This window comes from Bufo gargarizans, chromosome 1, assembly GCF_014858855.1.
Source record: "Bufo gargarizans isolate SCDJY-AF-19 chromosome 1, ASM1485885v1, whole genome shotgun sequence".
In the NCBI taxonomy this organism is placed as follows: domain Eukaryota; kingdom Metazoa; phylum Chordata; class Amphibia; order Anura; family Bufonidae; genus Bufo; species Bufo gargarizans.
The window spans coordinates 699,004,795-699,024,410 of NC_058080.1; the positions used below are offsets into that span (position 1 = coordinate 699,004,795).

The 19,616-nt window shown below is 45.6% G+C and overlaps 1 protein-coding gene across 1 annotated transcript in view; it reads right to left on the bottom strand.

Moving 5' to 3' along the window:
• Nucleotides 1-19,616, bottom strand: part of PHF24 (PHD finger protein 24) — a 68,158-nt gene that overhangs the window by 32,682 nt on the left and 15,860 nt on the right. The window contains exon 2 of the mRNA XM_044292599.1: nucleotides 18,467-18,652. Within this exon, the coding sequence (XP_044148534.1) occupies nucleotides 18,467-18,652 (186 nt within the window). The remainder of the gene's footprint in view (nucleotides 1-18,466; nucleotides 18,653-19,616) is intronic.

Sequence of the window (19,616 nt, forward strand, 5' to 3'; positions counted from 1 at the left end):
ATCGGGAAATATGGAGGACATTGAGTACTTTAAGGCATGATTGTAGTACTAAGTCATTATTGATGCCTTGAAATATAATATATAGCCATTGTAAGAGTTGAGGGGGGGGGGTGACCTGCATTGGGTTTAGGGTTCTTCCACCGGAATGCAGATGTTAACATTTCCATACCCTGTTTTTATATCTTTGCTTGACCAATCCCATAGTAATGCGCCAGGCCTATTTGTATCTGTCCTGTGTGAGGATGATAGCAGAACACGGCGTCTGACACATCTCCACAGGCGTCATTGGAGATTAAAGCAGACGCAGGATCTCACCGCATGAGAAGAATAATTATACATGGGGAGCAGGCAGCAGAAAACTGCAAGGAAAGCAAACAGCCGCCCTCGCCCACCGCAGAGAAGCTTCAAAAGGAAAATCTGGCTTATTGAGAATGCATTAAATGATCCCAGAACAGATTCCCGCTATGGTCAGTGCCTTTAATATCAGATACCGAGTCTGAAAACGCAAATGAAAAAACTGTAGTAAAATAGGAGTCCTTGACTCGTCCTCTTTTATCAGCTGGTTACACGTTCTCCTCAGCAATTTTGCAATTACTGGGAGAGAATGGCTGCCTTGACAGCTGCTACAGAGATTGTCATTCAGTTCACTTGGAGTCCTGAGACTTAGGGCTCATGCACACAACCATATGTATTTTGCGGTCCACAAAACACGGATCCGCAAAAAATACGGATGACGTCCGTGTGCGTTCTGTATTTTGTGGAACGGAACAGCTGGCCACTAATAGAACAGTCCTATCCTTGTCCGTAATGCAGACAAGAATAGGACATCTTCTATCCATTTGCGGAATGGCCATACGGAAACGGAATTCACAGTGTAACTTCAGTTTTTTTTGCAGACCCGCTGAAAGGAATGTTTCTGCATATGGTCCGCAGAAAAAAATAATAATGGAACGAATACGAAAAGAAAATACGTTCGTGTGCATGAGTTAGTCCGAAGGCTACACCGAGGTTGTTTTCACACGTAACAGCCGTATTGCGTTTTTTGCCGAGGTTTTTCAGAATTGCTGCAGAACTGCATTGTTTTTAGACGACCACAACAAAAACTGCAACTCGGCCACGATGTGTGAACACAGCCTGAAACTTTTTGTAGCTCTACTGATTAGGTTACTTTCACACTAGCGCCAGCCTTCTCCCGCAGGCTGTTCCGCTTGGTGAACAGCCTGCCGGATCCGTGCTGCTGCAAGTGCATTCGTGCCGCCGGAGGTCCGCCATTGACTATAATGGGGAGGGCCAAAGTGCCAGAGGCAGCCAGGCAAACATGCCGAGAGGCGGCCGGAATAAAACTAAGACCGGAGGTACTGTAGCTGATACACCTGAACTCAATAGTTAGGGCGTCCACTAAAGCTAGATGTACACTCTGCTGCATGTGGTCAGGTACCAGTGGGGCCCATGGGCCTCATTATTTGGCAGATCAAACTCGGTTATTACCTTCAAAATCTTGTGGCCACCTTGATTTGGCATGGGTTTGACTTCATGCAACAGCCGCAGTGAGTAAACCCTGCCATATTATGCTAGTACCTGAATTTCCCATAAGTGGATTACTTGTAATTGTTGTGCTCTATCTATACTAGCGGCAAAACCTGGCTATTAGTAGTCATCGGTGCATGTGCGATTACCGCAGCTCGGCCATTATGTCTATGTACTGTATAATTGCCTAATCTAGCTTTCTCTAGGCCCCACTGCACTGATATTTCAATATCTGCATGGGAAGGTCAACATAAGAAGATAAGACAGCACTACTCACTAAAGTTTTCCAGAGGAAACTTGTGGTGGTGGTGCCAGCAGTGTTGAGTCTGCTGGGCTCCCCGATGACATAAGATAGAAGATACTGCAGCTCCTTTTGTCTTTAAAAAAATAGCTAATAGCTAATAATAGCTTGAAAAAGACTCATAGAGTCAAAATGTCGCTTGTTCATCGGAAGGTCATTCATCGGAGCGAGACCCAGCTGTTACTTGTAGCACGGCAGATACAGACTGCGATACAACAGAAAAAGTTTTTTTTCCGAGAGTACAATATTGATGACCTATCCTTAGGACATACAGTACCCCAGACCTGGAAATGTTTTCAATGTATTGTCATGTTATGTATTCTCATTATATTGGCCATTTATTCCAGCAGAGGGGGTATGGTTGGCAAGAACAAGGCTAGCCACCCTGTTCCTCCCCTCTTGGTAGGAGTGGGCTGGTCCTACTTCCTACCAGGAGGGGAAGTTCCTGTGCAGACACAGAGAAGAGAGGAAGCACACTTCAGAGCTCTTGCTCCTGTTAGAGCTTCTCCAACGAGATCAACTTTATTCTGCGTCAAGAACATACTTGAGAGACCAGACAGCTGAAAACTGTATTATAAACACTGGTGTAAGGTGAGGTTCTATGGCTCAGACACCCATCTCGCAAGACTACCACTATGCCAGTTAAGGTCTCATGCACACGACCGTTGTTTTGGTCCGCATACAAGCCGCAGTTTTTGCGGCTTGGATGCGGACCCATTCACTTCAATGGGGCAGCAAAAGATGCGGACAGCACTCCGTGTGCTGTCCGCATCCGTTGCTCAGTTCCATGATCCGCCCAAAAAATATAACCTGTCCTCTTCTTGCCTGTTTTGTCGAGTAAATTTTAGATTGTTGCACGTCCTTCTGGAGGACGCAACCTACACATAACCTCCCTCCAGCAGCACAGACAGACTTAAGACTAGTGTGGAAATGGCTAAGGGTTAAGGTAATGGCACAGAGCAGGAAACAAACATCAGGTCCTTCTAACACAAGATCTAGGACCATAGCAAGGGGCCCTATTTGATCTTTGCTATGGGGCCCTTTCTCTTTTCCACATGCCATTCACCAAAAATATGTATAAAACTTCATATACTCCCTGATAAGACAGAGCCTATAAAAAAAACTCAATTTACATGGAAGTGTTCGCATGATGCATTTTCACATGTATTTTGGTGATATTCCCATAAGCTTAAAGGGGTTATCCAAGACTATAAAAAGCTCCCCCATACGCAGGGCCCCTCACAATGAATAAATATACTTACCTGGCGATGCTAGGGAGGCTCGTCCCCATCCCCACCTGCCATTGGCCGGTTCCCCCCCCCCCCCCCCCTCCTAACACCGGATGTTTACATTCAGGCACGGGGAGAAGCAGCAGCGCCGGTGCGGGGACCAGGAGCGGCACATGGAGTGGGGAGCCAGGTAAGTATATTCATTGTGAGGGGCCTGGCATATGGGGGGGCATTTTATAGTCTTGGATAACCCCTTTAATGACAATATACAGCAGGGGTTAGAAGCTAATACTCCCAGTATGCACAATAACTCGTCTGTTCTCAGAACTCCCATAGAAGTGAATGGACCATGCTGGGAGTTGTCATTTCATGTATTCTATTGATGGTGGTTGCACATCTTGCGCTGTACAGAAGAATTAACAGTCATCTTGAAAGTGAATTCATAGCACAAGCAGAAGAGAAATTGCAGATTATGATGGAAATGGCAGTCATTATACTATTATCATGTGTGTCGTGCGCCACAGAAGAGCAAATGCAGCAGCAGAGCCCAGGCCGCTAAATCCCACTGACGTGATAGCGCAGCATGATTTACACCGCGCTCTCTCTAACATTACTAAACCCCGAGCCATCACCATTCCAGCTGCTAAACCCAAGAAACACATGTAACTAACTCATGCTGTAAATCCCTTGTAAGCCTACGGAGGTATCAGGGGGGAGATGCTCGGCCTACCTCCCGTTCCTACGGAGAGTCTGATAGAGCGTAGGATGCACAAATTAACTTTGGGCCGGTGCCTGCCTGCTCGTCTACCCGCCAACTCACAGCATTGATTGTTTCATTGCTTGTCAACTATAGGCTTTAAAGCTGAGATCTACAATCTAGACACAATAATGGCCCATTAATAATGAATCCAGTACATTGTTCTGGAGCGCATCCAGGGCTATTAAGGTTTCCCATCACTTACATCGTAGTCTTCTGTGGGGGGGACACGATGTACACAGCTGCGATACCATGGATGCCATCATATAAAAGAGTCATACAATGAATAGGGCTTTCTTGGAAACATTTAAAAAGCAGGTGGACTAAGCTTATGCACTCGATCTGTCAGACTTTGCCATGGGAATGGGGCAACATTCCCCTCTGGAAGTTGGTTGGCAGATGGTTTTTACATTGAGATGATTGGTTAAAGTGAATATCCACATTTCAATGTAATTTGGTTTTCAGGTCCAACATTCTGGGCTGATTAAATTTCTTAATACATCTTTATAGTAGTTGGACTTTTGCTTTCTGATACACGGCTCCAAATCCCCTTACACTTACTGTGCAAAGTAATAAAATTCTGGTTATGTGCAGCCACCACTAGAGGGGGCTCTGGAGCTTACTTCATACTATTATTATGCTGAATGTATACACGATATGCAGTAGGCTCCTATGGTCTAGTGGTGGCTGCCGGTAAGCAGAATTTTATACTATGTTTACCAGGGGTCAAGTCCTGGGAAAAAAAGTGTGGGAACTCACCCAAGATCCACTGCAACCCCCCCCCCCCCTCCAAAAAATAAAAAAGCACAGAAAATCTAGCATGCTGTAATTTGTGCCGCTGCGGACTAAAAAAATAAATAAAAAAAATAACACTTTTAGAAAAGTTTGTCCTGGGATTCGATCTCATGACCTCTACACAGCAGAAGCAAGGCATATGCCCTCACAGCTATGAAAGCTGTCTAGCTTGTTACTTTAAAAAAAAAAAATATAAGACTTCTACTGTAGGTAACTTTGCCCACTGTGTATGGATGTAGCAGAGCTGGGTGTGTTGGGGCAGCTGTCATGTGTATGGTTGTACACTAGGTATCAGTACACTAGGTATCAGTAGAAGTATCAGAAAAAAAAAAAAAAAAAACACTTTTAGAAAAGTTTGTCCTGGGATTCGAACTCATGACCTCTACACATTACAGGCAAGGCATTTACCCTCACAGCCATAAAAGCTGTTGAGGTAGTTGCTTAAAAAAAAAAAAACTAAGACTTCCACTTATACCTAGTGTACTGATACCTAGTGTACAACCATACACGTGACAGCTGCCCCAACACACCCAGCTCTGCTACATCCTTACACAGTGGGCAGCTGTCATGTGCATGGTTGTACACTAGGTATCAGTAAACTAGGTATCAGTAGAAGTCTTATAAAAAAAAAACACTTTTAGAAAAGTTTGCCTTGGGATTCGAACTCATGACCTCTACACATCAGCGGCAAGGCATTTACCCTCACAGCCATAAAAGCTGTCTAGGTAGCTGCTTAAAAAAAAAAAAAAAAAAATAAGACTTCTACTTATACCTAGTGTACTTATACCTAGTGTACTGATACCTAGTGTACTGATACCTAGTGTACAACCATACACATGACAGCTGCCCCAACACACCCAGCTCTGCTACATCCATACACAGTGGGCAGCTGTCATGTGTATGGTTGTACACTAGGTATCAGTACACTAGGTATAAGTAGAAGTCTTATATTTTTTTTTTTAAGCAACTACCTAAACAGCTTTCATGGCTGTGAGGTTAAATGCCTTCCTCTGATGTGTAGAGGTCGTGAGTTCGAATCCCAGGACAAACTTTTCTAAAAGACATTCTAAATGATCTCGTAGTGAAGGAGATTATGTCATTAGGGGGCGGGGCGCCATGAGAGGAGTCGCAGGCAGCGGCACCGCACAGACAGCTTCCTCTCAACTGAAGCCGCCCCTCCTCCCTTAGCCTGCCCTGCACAGTGCGCTCCGTCCCCCCCTGTGAATCTGATTCAGCCGTGTTCTCCTGACTTGAGGCTGAAAGGGAACGGCGTTCCTGCCATGAAAAAAGTGCAGGAACGCCGTTCCCATGCGTTCCCCCTCCACTCGACCCCTTTTCTGCAGTAAATGTCTCAGAGATGATCATTCTCTATGACTCAGGCCTGATTTTCTGAGATGTGAGCACATGTTGCACCATTCTCTTCCTCAGCTAGCACATACACTCGCTAAACTAGGGATGGACCCAAGTCCTTCCCCTAGCCTCCTAAAAGGGCTGAGTCAGGATTGTTAACCCTGACCTATCCATACAAAACTATCGAGTGTACAATGCAGTAAATAAGAACATTGTCACAAACCAGCGGGTGTGAACCCACTGTGCCACATGTCCCACCTCCTCTAAGGGCGTTGTCTAAGTGAACCCCTCGATCTTCACAATACCCCTGATGGTGGGGATAGACTTTCCTGAGGGGAACACCAGGTTGCTACCTCATGAGGAGGATAGGCACATGAGGCAGCTGGTCCAGGACGACCAGGAGGTACCAGAGGTTCAGGCGTTGTCAGCAGGCTGAGTTGTAACCAGAAGCAACAGTACAGGACTGAAGAATGAGGCAGAGGTGAAGTCAGACAGGCAGAAGGTCAGGGCAGGTAATCCGACTCAGCAACAGGAGAGTTAAGTCAAGCAGGCAGGGATCTAACAGGCAGCTGAGTTCAGGAATACAGGCACGAGTCAGGAACACAAGCTGAAATCAGGAAACTTAGCAGGACACAAGGACCTTGACACTGAGGCATCTGGGAAGAGGGCTGAGGCACTTATCTATGCGCAGGAGGGCTAGGATTGGTCAGCGAGGTCACATGACCTAATCCATAAAGCCCAGGAAGTGCTGCAGGAAACAAGCAGCAAGCATGCTGTTGCCAGGGCTGAGAAGAAACTGTGGAGCGGATCCCAGAACAACAGTACCTACACAGACAGAGCCCAGGACTGCAGAGGTGAATGGGAAGCACTGGCTGCAGATCACCGCTGAACACGGCGCCCGGGACTGCGGCGGTAAGCAGGGGAACAGCGGCACACAGCTACATTAGACTAATTATCACAACAGCAATAAAACGTTTTGCAAATACCCCGCTCTAGGGTACTGAATAAGTACAGTTGTGTGGGCCATCCAAAGTATGAGGACGTTAGTCAATAATGATGATATCTACAAGAATAACTCTTCAAGACATATTCATACTTCACTTGTGATGGGTCATAATTTCTGACCTCCTGGCTGCTTGTATGCTTCCTTTGTCGGTTCTATGTAATTCACCCCTCCAATGTTGATGTACAACACAAAGAAATGTTGAGTATCTTGTATATTATTAAAAGGTAATCATAATTATCATCATGCGTACTTTGGAAAATGTAAATTTGCCTTCGCCTCTCTATTTGAAGTGTGCAATCAATATAAAAAAATGGAAGAGAAGGATGGTGAGAGGAGAATCTCATTAAAGCGCTTACAAGTCTCTAGGAGTAGGTAGGTAATTATCTGCATTATACCCTTCTCTTCCATACACTGCCTCCTGAGAAGACTATTTTAGATCACGTCTAAGTAGCCATCATTGAAATATATACATTGCACTAGATGGTGGACCCTATTGGAGTGGTTGTCTGTGGAAAAAGGGAAGATTTGTGGAGAAGGGATACATTGGTCTTGGCTGGGGATGGGTTGCAGGGCCGGCTCCAGGTTCATGTGGGCCCTTGGGCGATAAATCCCAGTGGGCCCCCATAAGGCCTTTTTTTTACATTTACATGTCCCCCTGTGGCTCCCACACAGTATAATGACCGCCAGTGGCCCCATATACAGTATAATGACCACTAGTGGCCCTTCACCCCAGTATAATGACCCCACCAATGCCCCCACACACAGTATAATGACCCCCAGTGGCCCCACACACAGTACAATGACCCCCAGTGGCCCCACACACAGTATAATGACCCCACAGTGGCCCTCTATTCAGAATAATGACCCTAGTTGCCCCCATTCAGAATAATGAGCCACAGTGGCTCCCACACTGGGGGTTATACTGTATGCAGGGGGCACTGGGGGTCATTATACTGTATGGTGGTCACTGGAGGTCATTATATTAAGAGGGGGCTCTGGGGTCATTATACTGAACGGAGGGTCATTGGGGATCATTATACTAATTGCGGGACACTGGGAGTCATTATACTGTGTAAGGGGCCCTCACAGTGTAATGACCCCTCAGTGGCCCCCTCATATACCTATCATTGCTGGAGCGCAGGGGAGACGGCGGTCCTGTCATTCACTAACCGCAGCTCATCTCCCTGCTCTCCTTCTCTCCTCCGGCCCGCTGCAGCAGTGAGACACACGTCATGATGTCTCCACCTGGCCGGGCCTGGAGGAGAGAAGGAGATGGTCAGTGATGTAGCTATCACTGACTGGGCCTCACAGCAAATTTTAGGAAATACAGGGCACAGTATAATATACTAGAATCTATATACTATAAAGATATTAGATAGACAAACAACTAGAAAATACCCAAAATATTTCAAATATATATTTTATTTCATTGTAATAAACATATCATGATTTGTAAAATATTCAAGATAACCCAAAAAAAAGAGAAGAATCAGCAGGAAACCGGATGCCGCAATCCACTGGCCAGTGCCGCTGCTACCCACCAAAAGATGGAAAACATGTCAAGTATGCCAATGGTATATATCAGGGTGATTCACCACATAGTAGCCCAGATAATGTTACTATTCTGAAGTGTAATGCATATGGTCATCACCCTGGTACATAACCACTAAGCAGAGCTCAACTCGGAGTGCAGTTGAAAAAAAGTAATAAAACTGTTTTAGTGGTTATGTACCAGGGTGATGACCATATGCATTACACTTCAGAATAGTAACATTATCTGGGCTACTATGTGGTGAATCACCCTGATATATACCATTGGCACACTTGACATGTTTTCCATCTTTTGTTGGGTAGCAGCGGCACTGGCCAGTGGATTGCGGCATCCGGTTTCCTGCTGATTCTTCATATTTTTTTGTTATCTTGAATATTTTACAAATCATGATATGTTTATTACAATTAAATAAAATATATATTTTAAATATTTTGGGCATGTTCTTGTTGTTTGTCTAACAACACTATAGGTTTATATTGTTTCTTATCCCTTGCCCTGACTTACAGCTGTACATTGAGGCTTTCTTTTTTGGTTCTATATAAAGATATTAGCCCTACCCCTGAATAATAATATAATTAGGGGTCATTTATTAAATAGAAATACGTCTATATTAGGGGTATTTCTGACACAGATTGTGGTCCAAAGGTCATTAGCACCACAATCTGCAACTTTTCCCCACTCATGCCAGGTATAAAAAAGGTGGCGTGGGCAGGGAAAGGGATACAGTTATGGTCATACAGTTATTGGATACCACCGCTGTACAGTGACCGGATAACACCGCTGTACAGTGACCGGATAACACCTCTGTACAATGACCGGATAACACCGCCGTACAGTGACCGGATAACACCTCTGTACAGTGACCGGATAACACCGCCGTACAGTGACCGGATAACACCTCTGTACAGTGACCGGATAACACCGCTGTACAGTGACCGGATAACACCGCTGTACAGTGACCGGATAACACCGCTGTACAGTGACCGGATAACACCGCTGTACAGTGACCGGATAACACCGCTGTACAGTGACCGGATAACACCGTCGTACAGTGACCGGATAACACCGTCGTACAGTGACCGGATAACACCGCCGTACAGTGACCGGATAACACCGCCGTACAGTGACCGGATAACACCGCCGTACAGTGACCGGATAACACCGCCGTACAGTGACCAGATAACAGCTCTGTACAGTGACCGGATAACACCTCTGTACAGTGACCGGATAACACCTCTGTACAGTGATTGGATAAAAGGGTATAAGGGGGTACAGTACAGGGAATGACTAGGGGCTCTGCACAGGGTGTGGTTAGAGGGCACAATGCAGGGTATAAGGGGGCACAGTACGGGGTGGGGGGCACAGTACGGGGTGGGGGGCACAGTCACAAGACCCTGTGTGATGTTAGAAGGTCCTTATGGTGAATGCGGTTCAGATGCCATCATAATGAGAGGTAGAGAAGTGAGACAGGAGCCCTAGATGGACAGCAGGGGTGCACACAGAAAGTAGATGGCAGGGGCTCTGAGAGGGATTCATACAAGAAGTAGGGGAAGGAGGTCTGTGCAGGGCAGCAGTAGGAGATAGGAGGGTGGAACAGGAGCTCTGGAAACATGAAGGAGGAAAGGAGACAGCAGGGGCTCCATGAGGATGAGATAGGACAGGATATGGGGGGCAGGTGTCATGGAGGCAAACGGCTTAATGAGGCAGTAAAACAATCAAATAGCATGAAGCTGCTGGTATACAGCATCCAGCAGCAACTCGAAGAGTCCAGCCTGCCCATCCTCCTGTCCCACAGAGAAGAGACAGTCACAGTGCAGACTCACAGACTGTGTTCACACTTCTGCCCCAGCCCTGCGGTCTCTCTCCTCAGGCAGCACGTCTTGTGTAGAGGGGGCTTGTCTGAAGCTTTGCAGAGGGCCCACCAGAGGGGTACTGCGTAAGTGAAATGACAGCAGTGTCATTGATGGAAGTGCTCATAGCAGCTCAGTGGGCCCCCCCAGGAGCAATGGGCCCCAGCACTTGCAAGGGTATGCCGGGTGCTGAGCCAGCCCTGATGGGTTGGGCATTGTACAATCTTGGTCAGAGAACATAGAGGAGACTATTTAATGGATTATTTCAGGCAGACTAGGTCCATTATGTTATGAGTAGTGTGGCGCCTGAGGGAGGGAGAACATAACACAAGGATCCAAAGAGCAATAACGAGAGAACTTCTATGTCATGTAATATGCCTTAGGCCAGGGAGGTCCAACCTGCGGCCCTCCAGCTGTTGCAAATCTACAATTCCACGCATGCTCTGATAGCTGTAGGCTGTCCAGACATGATGGAAGTTGTAGTTTTGTAACAGCGGGAGGGCCGCAGTTTAGACATTCCTGCCTTAGGCCCTGTACAGTGTAATGTCTAGGGTATTCCTTTAAAGGCTATGGACAATTTTTCTTGTTCAGCTTTCAGAATTCACTGACTATTCAGACTGTTTCTTCTGCTTTTCAGTGAACCCATCGGAGTTCTGCTCCGACGGCTTGATGTGTAGTCCTAATCCCATAGTTCCCTGACAGCTCATAAACACTAATTTAAGATAAATTATCAAGTTCATAAGAATATGCCTTAAATGAGTGTTCGTGAGCTGCCAGGGAACTAAAGATAAGGGTTACACATCGAGTCATCAGAGCAGCTCTCTGGACACAAGAAACAGTGCAGTGACCCAAGTGATACCTTAGTTTAGTATCCCTTAACTCCGCAGAGCTAGGCTAGCCCTGCCATCTATAAGTGAGGAGCTGTGCAACTGCATTCCATCAGCCAGTTCAGTCTAGCTCCACTGGTGAGAGAAGCAGACGCCTGTGAGCCTGTGTGAAGCTAAAGTCAAAAGGGACAGTTTTCTTCAGGAAAAAGACACCATTCCTGTGTAGTGTTGATCGCAAATATTCTAATCGCAAATTTTTATCGCGAATATCGGCACTTCGAGAATTCGCGAAGATGTAGAATATAGTGCTATATATTCGTTATCGCAAATATTTTAGATTTTTTTTTTTTCATCAGTAACCTCCCTTCTTGCTTGTGGGCCAATGAGAAGGCTGACATATCTTTGTTAGAGCTTAGCAACATCCCTAGCAACCAATAGGAAAGTTGCCTACCCCTTTACTATATAAGAACCTCCCCAGCAGCCATTTTCTGTTTTTTCTTTTTCAGTTCTGAGAGAGAGAGAGCAGTGTTATTGCTGTGCTCTGTGCTTTCACCTGGATCCTAAGCCTTATCCAATTACATTAGATAGTTAGTGAGCTCACATATATAATACAGATAGTTAGTGGGAGATAGTCAGTGTAGGTTATATCCTGATATAGCGTAGCTGATAGGTTCCAGTGCAGGGTGTTAGGTAGTGTGATAGGAATTACTGTTTCTCTGCTGTCCATACATACATGCTACAGACATAGTGCTGTGATGTCACAATACTTAGTGCACCAATCAGTAATATCTACTCAGACCTGAGAAAATGTGAAGTTGCATGTATTGCGCAAAAAATATGCTCATCATTAGTGCGGATTTGCGCAATCGCAAAAATAATGACTGGAGATCACGAATTCTAAAAATTGCAAAATATTGCGAAAACGAAAATTGCCTATGCTGCTCATCACTATTCCTGTGACGTGGAAGCTGCCAGAGAATAGCCGTTGTGCCAGGAGATTACCCCTGAGGGAAAAAGAGCAAATATCCACAGACTTCTTAGGATCTTAAGGCTGTGCATGTTAGCAAAGATGTGCTCGTTTGTGGCAAAAGACGTTGCTGCTCTGGATAGAGCATTGCTTAGAGCACCTGCCACAATTATATAATGGACCCGCCGTCTGTTTAATGATCTGCACCCCTCAGCCTGGGAACTGCAGTACTGATTGTGAGAATTTTGCATGCTTCTTAGAAGTTGCAGAGTTTTTAGAGTGAGACTGGTACTGGCAGAAGCCCCAATACCAGGGTGGGCCGCAATGGAAAAAAGGGTGTGCTCTCCATTCACTGCAGGGAGCACCAAGGGGAGGACTGCAACCGTGAACTATACTACTACCCCTCGCAGCACCACAGCCACCACTCTCATCCTCTCTGCGCTGTTCCTCTGTCCCTGTGGAGGAAGGGTCCATAGATAGACTGTGCCAGTTTGGAATTGGTTGAGGAACAGATGCACTGGTGTGTGCCGACCCTTTAAGAGCAGAGACTCAGTGCACACACATGTGGCAGCCAGCAGAAGACCCAAGAAAGTCAGAGGAGAAAGCTAAAACCAGAGGCCCTGAGTAAGAGGGAACCCTGGGACACCAGCCATGGAGGCACAGCAGTGAGTGGGGTATGACAAATACAGCATACAGTACCTTGCTCTGACTGTTTGAGTACATGCAATATGTGTACTGAATTTTGGGAAGAGTTTCAGTGATACAAAAACATAAATGGCTGCACCACTCCAGATATGTCTGTTTAGGTAAATAATTGTATTCCTCATGGAATTAAAATTGTGGAGCATCTATTATTTTATGTTGTGCCGTTCTTTTCCTACTCCTGCTAAAGGTTTACAGATAAAGGTACAGATGGGTGTTACCAGTTGAGGGTGTGTCCCTGCACAATCTCACATTATCCAATGAGAGCTGACAGTGGCAGACTGTGCAGGGACATACCCCCAACTGATAACTCCCATCTGTACCTTTATCCATAGACTTCTAGGAGGAATAAAAGACAAATGGCAGAATATATAGTCATAAGAATAGATGCCCTGAAATTGTTATTACATGTGGAATGCAAGTGATTACAAAACCAGACATGTCAGGAGAGGTGACAGGTCCTCTTTAAAGGTGTTTTCTGTGAACAATTAACAGTTAACTGAAGGCTCCTAGCCGCATCGCCTACCTAAAGATTCGTCCTTACCTACTCCCTTCTACTCTGGTACTGCTTGATGGCTCCTGTTCCTCCATCTTCCCTAAGGGCACACCCTGATGTTGGGACTCCTGACTGATGGTATTTGTGGTGCCCTTCCATCTTCTGCTTCTTTTCTTTTGTCCAGGGCAGGGACATGGTCCCCTATGCTGCATTGACTGGCTTTACTGAAGATGTGTCCTCAAGCAGCCCTATATTTCTTCAGGGAGACCAGCTTGGAGTCCACATGTAACTCATTTCAGCCTTCCTCTAAATGTGACAACTGAAGTTCAGCCTCAGAGGACCAGGCAACCACCAGAAGACAACACTGCTCAGGCACTGTCGATGAGAGGTGCTGCTTCTTGACTGGAAGAACCACCTGCTTCCTGCACCATGTCATTGATGCGACCTGTGACCCAACCACTCCCCAAGCCCCATTTCTATCTGCAGTTAGTGCTGAACCAAGACCTTCTCCAGCACTTCTATGATGCGCCAGCTCTGTAGATGGTGGGCAGCTTTGGGCCTGAGGGAGCCGTTCATATTATAAATCACCATTGATAGTAATTTGGATCCATGCAATGTCTTTATGACGAGAAGGCCAAAGCACGGGAGGATGCAGATGTCGTCCGTTTTATTTTTATTGCACTATAGAACCTTTTATATAACACATCTGTTATGCGTAACGCTCGGCTCCTGATGTAATTCAGCATTGTCTCATTTCATCTCTTTTAATTTGACAGACAACGGTGTCACCAGAGGAGCAGAACTGCTTCCTGACAGAAAATTGTAATGAATGTTTTTGCGGAGACCTCAGCTTCTCTACTCGGTGACCTGCAGAGGAGTTTTCTTTCGGCTTCTCTCTGCACATTACCCTCCATTGCTCCAGATGAGAGGCTCTTCCCCCGGAGAAATCCCAGATGATTCTCACTCCCGGTCTGCTCTCTCTCATCTTGTCAGACGCTTTGGATGAATATAAAAATAGGCAGAGAACATACGCTGCCTTATTATAAGACTTGAAAGGGGAAGCCATGATCGCGGCAGCTCATGTAGTTGATCAATGGGCGGCTTTGTAGTTAACGGTCTTTTATTGGCTGTTTGTGAAGGAATAACACTTGCGGTTTTTATCTGTTACACTTTATTGATACTTATTTTCTCCTTTTTTTCGTGCGGTTACTTTGACAGAAAAAATATCCATAATCAATCACAATTCACCCAGGTTCTTCTTAGTTCTGTCTTCACATCTACCAGCAACCCCTGCAGTTTCAGTGTCTACTGTGAATATGACTTACGGAGAGTTCATTTTCCGTTCTTCTGATCCATCAGAATAACAAAAAAAAAAAGGATCCTGTTGCACATTTGGCATTCGTTTGAGCCAATTCTGCCTGAGATCATTTTTTTTTTTTTACAGAAAAAATTCCTGCATGCAATCCTTTTTGTTTCCGGAAATGTCTCAAACGGATGTCAAATGTGCAACAGGATCCCGGAAAAAAAAAGATCCTTTTCATAAACTGATCCTGAAGCAGGATCCTGTTTTTTTTTTTCTTTTCTTCTGACAGATCAGAAGAACGGAAAATGAAACAGAGATGTGAACTCTCCCTAATCTACAGTTTGACAGGTGTATACACAGTATACAGTCTATCCAGAAGTGCTGGTGCAGAAGATGGAGTCAGAGGTGTAACTACCATGAAAGGAGGACAAATGGATTCATTTTTAGGGCCCAGGGAGCAATGAGTATGGTGCTCCTAGTCCTAGCACTGGTATCAATCACTGCGCTCTGTTTTCCTTCTCCAGGCGCCTGCGCTGCACTGCTTCAGGATCGGAGAGCACTATGACCTATTGCTGTGCGACGTCACAGTGTAGTGAATGCCTAGACATAGTGCTGCGGAGGTGCCTGCATTAAGGAAACCGAGTGGCGGGCCTGTTCAAAAACTTTCTGTGGGGCCCAGTGAGCTCTAATTATGCCACTGATGGGAGTGATAATGGCCCTGATGATATGTTGTGTTACGGTGTACTCCCTCTGGCCATTTTTTCCTTGGGGTTAGATGCAGTGGAATCAGGTCAGAAGTAAACTATTAAAAGTCTCACATAGCAGAATTAAGTACAAGGTGCAGTTTCTGTCACCAGATGTTGAGATATGGTGGCTGGTTAGGTGGATATAGGTTTCCACTGTGTAATGCAGGCTTGGAGTCAGCTAGGTGATGGTTATACAATCTCTATTACCTCACCTGCATCAGGGTCTGTAAAGCTGAGATTGCTGGTTGCTCTGCTGACTTTGTACTGTGTAGCTTTTAGGAAAGCAATCTTTTTGATTCTGGTAATCTCCCTTGAGTAGTGGTCTCACAGAAGAACTGGTTAAGGTCCTTTGGGGTAGGAGCTCTAGCACGTGCTTCCTATCTCCACTCAGTCAGGGCTCAAACTCCCTCTCCTGGCAGGAAGTACGACCAACCCACTACTAGCAAGAGCAGTTAACCCTGTCCCTGCCAACCCTACCTCCTCTGCTGGTGTACACAGCATAACAATGATATGACATTGCAAAACGTAACAAACAATTACAGATACCCACACGTTGGGGTTACTGCATATAGTCAGTCGTTAAAGGGGCTGTCTAGTATTAGAAATATATGGCTGCTTTCTTCACAAAACAGCACCATGCCAGTCCATGGGTTGTGTCTGGTATCGGCGCTCAGCCCCATTCAAGGGAATAAGACTGCACTGCAAAACCACACACAATCTGTGGGCAAGCATGGCACTGTATTTAGAAGATAGCAGCAACATTTTTCTACTTTTGGACAACCCATTCAAGGTGTCCATACACATAAAGAGTAATGGCGGCCAAACCTGCTGATCTGTATAGGAGTGTGCTGACAGATGATGCCGGGGAAAGAAATATCAGACATCTGAGCCACCAGCTGCGATGTCTGGCACAATTTACTCCTCAATGACGACACATGCATGTTCGGCAAAGCATGTACAGTACATGCATGGACTCATTGTCCTTCTAAGGGCTCATTCAGATGACCAAATCAGTTTTTGCGGTCCACAAATTGCAGATCCGTAAAACACAGATACTGGTCGTGTGCTTTCCCAAATTTGCAAAACGGAACAACCCTATGATAAAAAATGACTATTCTTGTCCACAATTGCGGACAAGAATAGGATGCTTTCTATCTTCTTAGCGGGGCCGCCGAACGGAACTACGGATGATCAATGCGAATACAAATATACGGTCGTGTGAATGAGTCCTAAGTGTGAAAATCCCCCCGCCCCTCTCCAAATAGAAGATGGTAAAGAAACATACAGCTCCCTTATCATGAACCGGTCATGGTGGTATTGCAGCACAGCCCTATCTACTTTCCTGGAGCCCAAGCGGCAATAGCAGATACAACCCATGGGCAGATATGGCATTGTTGAAGGAAGAAAACAGCTATCTGTTCTTAACCCTTGACAACCCATTTAAAGAGCCTTTCATGGGTCCAGATGTAACGCCCTAGAGGTGCATTACCACCTTTTACATCTCTCCACAATTTTCTATTTATTCCAGGTTCAAACACGGTGCATTCTATATTCTGCAATTGTTGCGTGTAAATGTAATGTGCCTGGTTCACCAGCAGATGGCAGCATAAATGGCAGAGCTACTTTGCTTAGAATGGAACTTTCTTTCCATTTTAGCCCCCTCTCTAGAGAGGGAGGAGTTCAGTTAGCTAGTGAGTTAGTTGAGAGTGCCCTCTGCTTTGAGAAGGAAGCAGGCCCTTGTCCCTGCTGGACGGGCCCTGCCAAAGTAAGTTTAGCTTACCCCCTGTTAGGGGAAGGCTGTGTGCAAGCCAGCAGAGCATCCCTAAGCTCTGCTGGACTAGGAGGCCAACGCTGAAAGCCTCCAAAGCCAGGAAGAGAGTTCCCTGGATAAAGATAAAGACAGAGTCAAACTACAGAAAGCTTAGTTCAGCAGAATGGAAAAGTTTATATTTAATCTTGTCAGTACAGCAGAGCTGGAGCGCAACAGATGTAGCAGGCCGAGTGTGTTTGCCTGCCAGAACTTATGCCAAAACCTGCTGGTGACCAAGATAAAGTTGGAAGATTGTTTCCTGATGAAAGTTTATTCAAGTAAAGCTGCTATTCAACGTTATACAAAGTCTGGACTCAATTTCTTTCTCCATGCCTTCCATCAACTATCCCTTTATCTGCAAAGAATGACCACGCCTGGAGTTCCAGCGTATCCAGGTAGGAGCACCGTGACAAGTGCAACACCATTCAGGGACATTATAGGCTACCCTTACACCACTCTGGCATTCCTACACCTGGGCACCACCAACACCATCTACTTAAGAGGACTCTGTCCTTTTTTGCTTCAATGCAACTGGCGTCACGGCCAATCCACTACAAACTTTTCTCCCTTTTAAAGGGACCCCCATGGCTGCGGCCGTTCAGCGCTGCACAGACATTATGAAATAACTAGCAGGCTATCTAGGGCACAGTGCAGGGATGTAATATTGCTTACTAGTTTGTCTGGGCACCGCCCCGTTCGCCCGCTGTGCCCCCTGTTCACTTTTCCCGCCTGGTATGCTAATGAATAGCATCAGTACAGGGATGAGGAGACTGCCCTGTTTCTTAATAGGGGTCTCCTTCTCCCTGGCTGTAGTGCTGTTTGATCGCAGCGGAGAGCGTCACAGCGATAAGGTAATTTTTTTTTCTCCCTGGCTGTGACGGTCTCCACTGTGATTGGACAACACTACAACCAGGGAGAAGGAGATGTCCATTAAGAAACAGGACAGTCTCCTCATCCCTGTACCGATGCTATTTATTAGCATACCAGGGGGGAAAAGTGAACAGGGGGCACAGCGGGCGAACGGAGCTGCGCCCAGACAAACTAGTAAGCGATATTACATCCCTGCATTGTGCCCTACATAACCTGCTAGTTATTTCATAATGTCTGGACCCATGAAAGGTCCTCTTTAAAGAAATAAGACGTCTACTCACGATGGGCCGGGTTAATCAGAACATTATACAGAATGATTACTCCATCAGTCATGATAACCACCCCTAATATTTCTTCATAAAATAATGGTGCACTTACACAATAATAGCAGCTCCAGCCTGTTTCTGTGTGAGCCATTTCTGTCACCTCCAGGGCGTTGTCACTGCGCAGGTATCCCATACGGTGAAGGCAGCCATCATGGAAAACCCGGGAGCAGATCCTGCATGGATAGAGGCTTTCGGCTGTCCAGACCTCGCAGATCTCACACATCTCATCATTGGTGATCTATGGAGATTAAACAATGGGTTACACCTACCCAGAAATATGGAGCATTACAATCAAGGCTGTAAATGATGAGGCAACGCCTGAGGTGTCGATGGGTCCTTTCACATGATCATTTAGCCGATCATCGCCCCATCTAGATGTGTCACCGATCACCCGACAAACAGTATTCCCTTTTTTTACTCTGTGTTAAAAATGCTCATTTGTCAGTAACGGTAACCCATCGGCGTGTGTGAACAAGGAACATGCTGCCAAAAAAAACCAAAAACTTTATTCTTGCCGTTTTTTCGCCCCCATATCAATTATAATTGCAGGTAACAAATCAATAGAAAAAAGTTCACCACATTGTGCATATAGGACCGCACCCTTGCTACTTGAAGTTAGGATCCACATGCCCGGCCTCAGCGCTCACCAAATAGACCAAAAGGAAAAGAATAATCTTCATAAAATGTAGAAACTTTATTGTAGAAACATAAAAAAAAAATATCCATAAAATAAGGTCCAGCTGACTTATGCGTATCATACCATGATAAAGCACTGATAGGTCAGCTGGAACTTGGTTTATGGATTTTTTTTTTATGTTTCTGCAATAAAGATTCTTCATTTTATGAAGATTATCCTTTTCATTTTGCTCAATAATTGCAGGTACCAAGCCCTGACCAACACATGATCGTTGCTAGTTAATGGGCACAGTCAGTATCGGACTGGGTTGCCGAGGGCCCACCAGTAAAATTTACTCTGGGGACCCATTATAAAGCTACATGCATATCTACCCACACTATGCAGTCTATTATATGGACATAAGCAATGTACTGTATAGCATCTTAGCCTGCCAATCTTTATCTCAGTCTAGTGTGCAGGGGATTGGAGCACTACGGGCCCACCTTACTAAGGGACCTACCGGGGGATTCACCTGTTCCCCTGTGGGCCAGTCTGAGCCTGGGCACAGTATCTGCTCATATAAAAG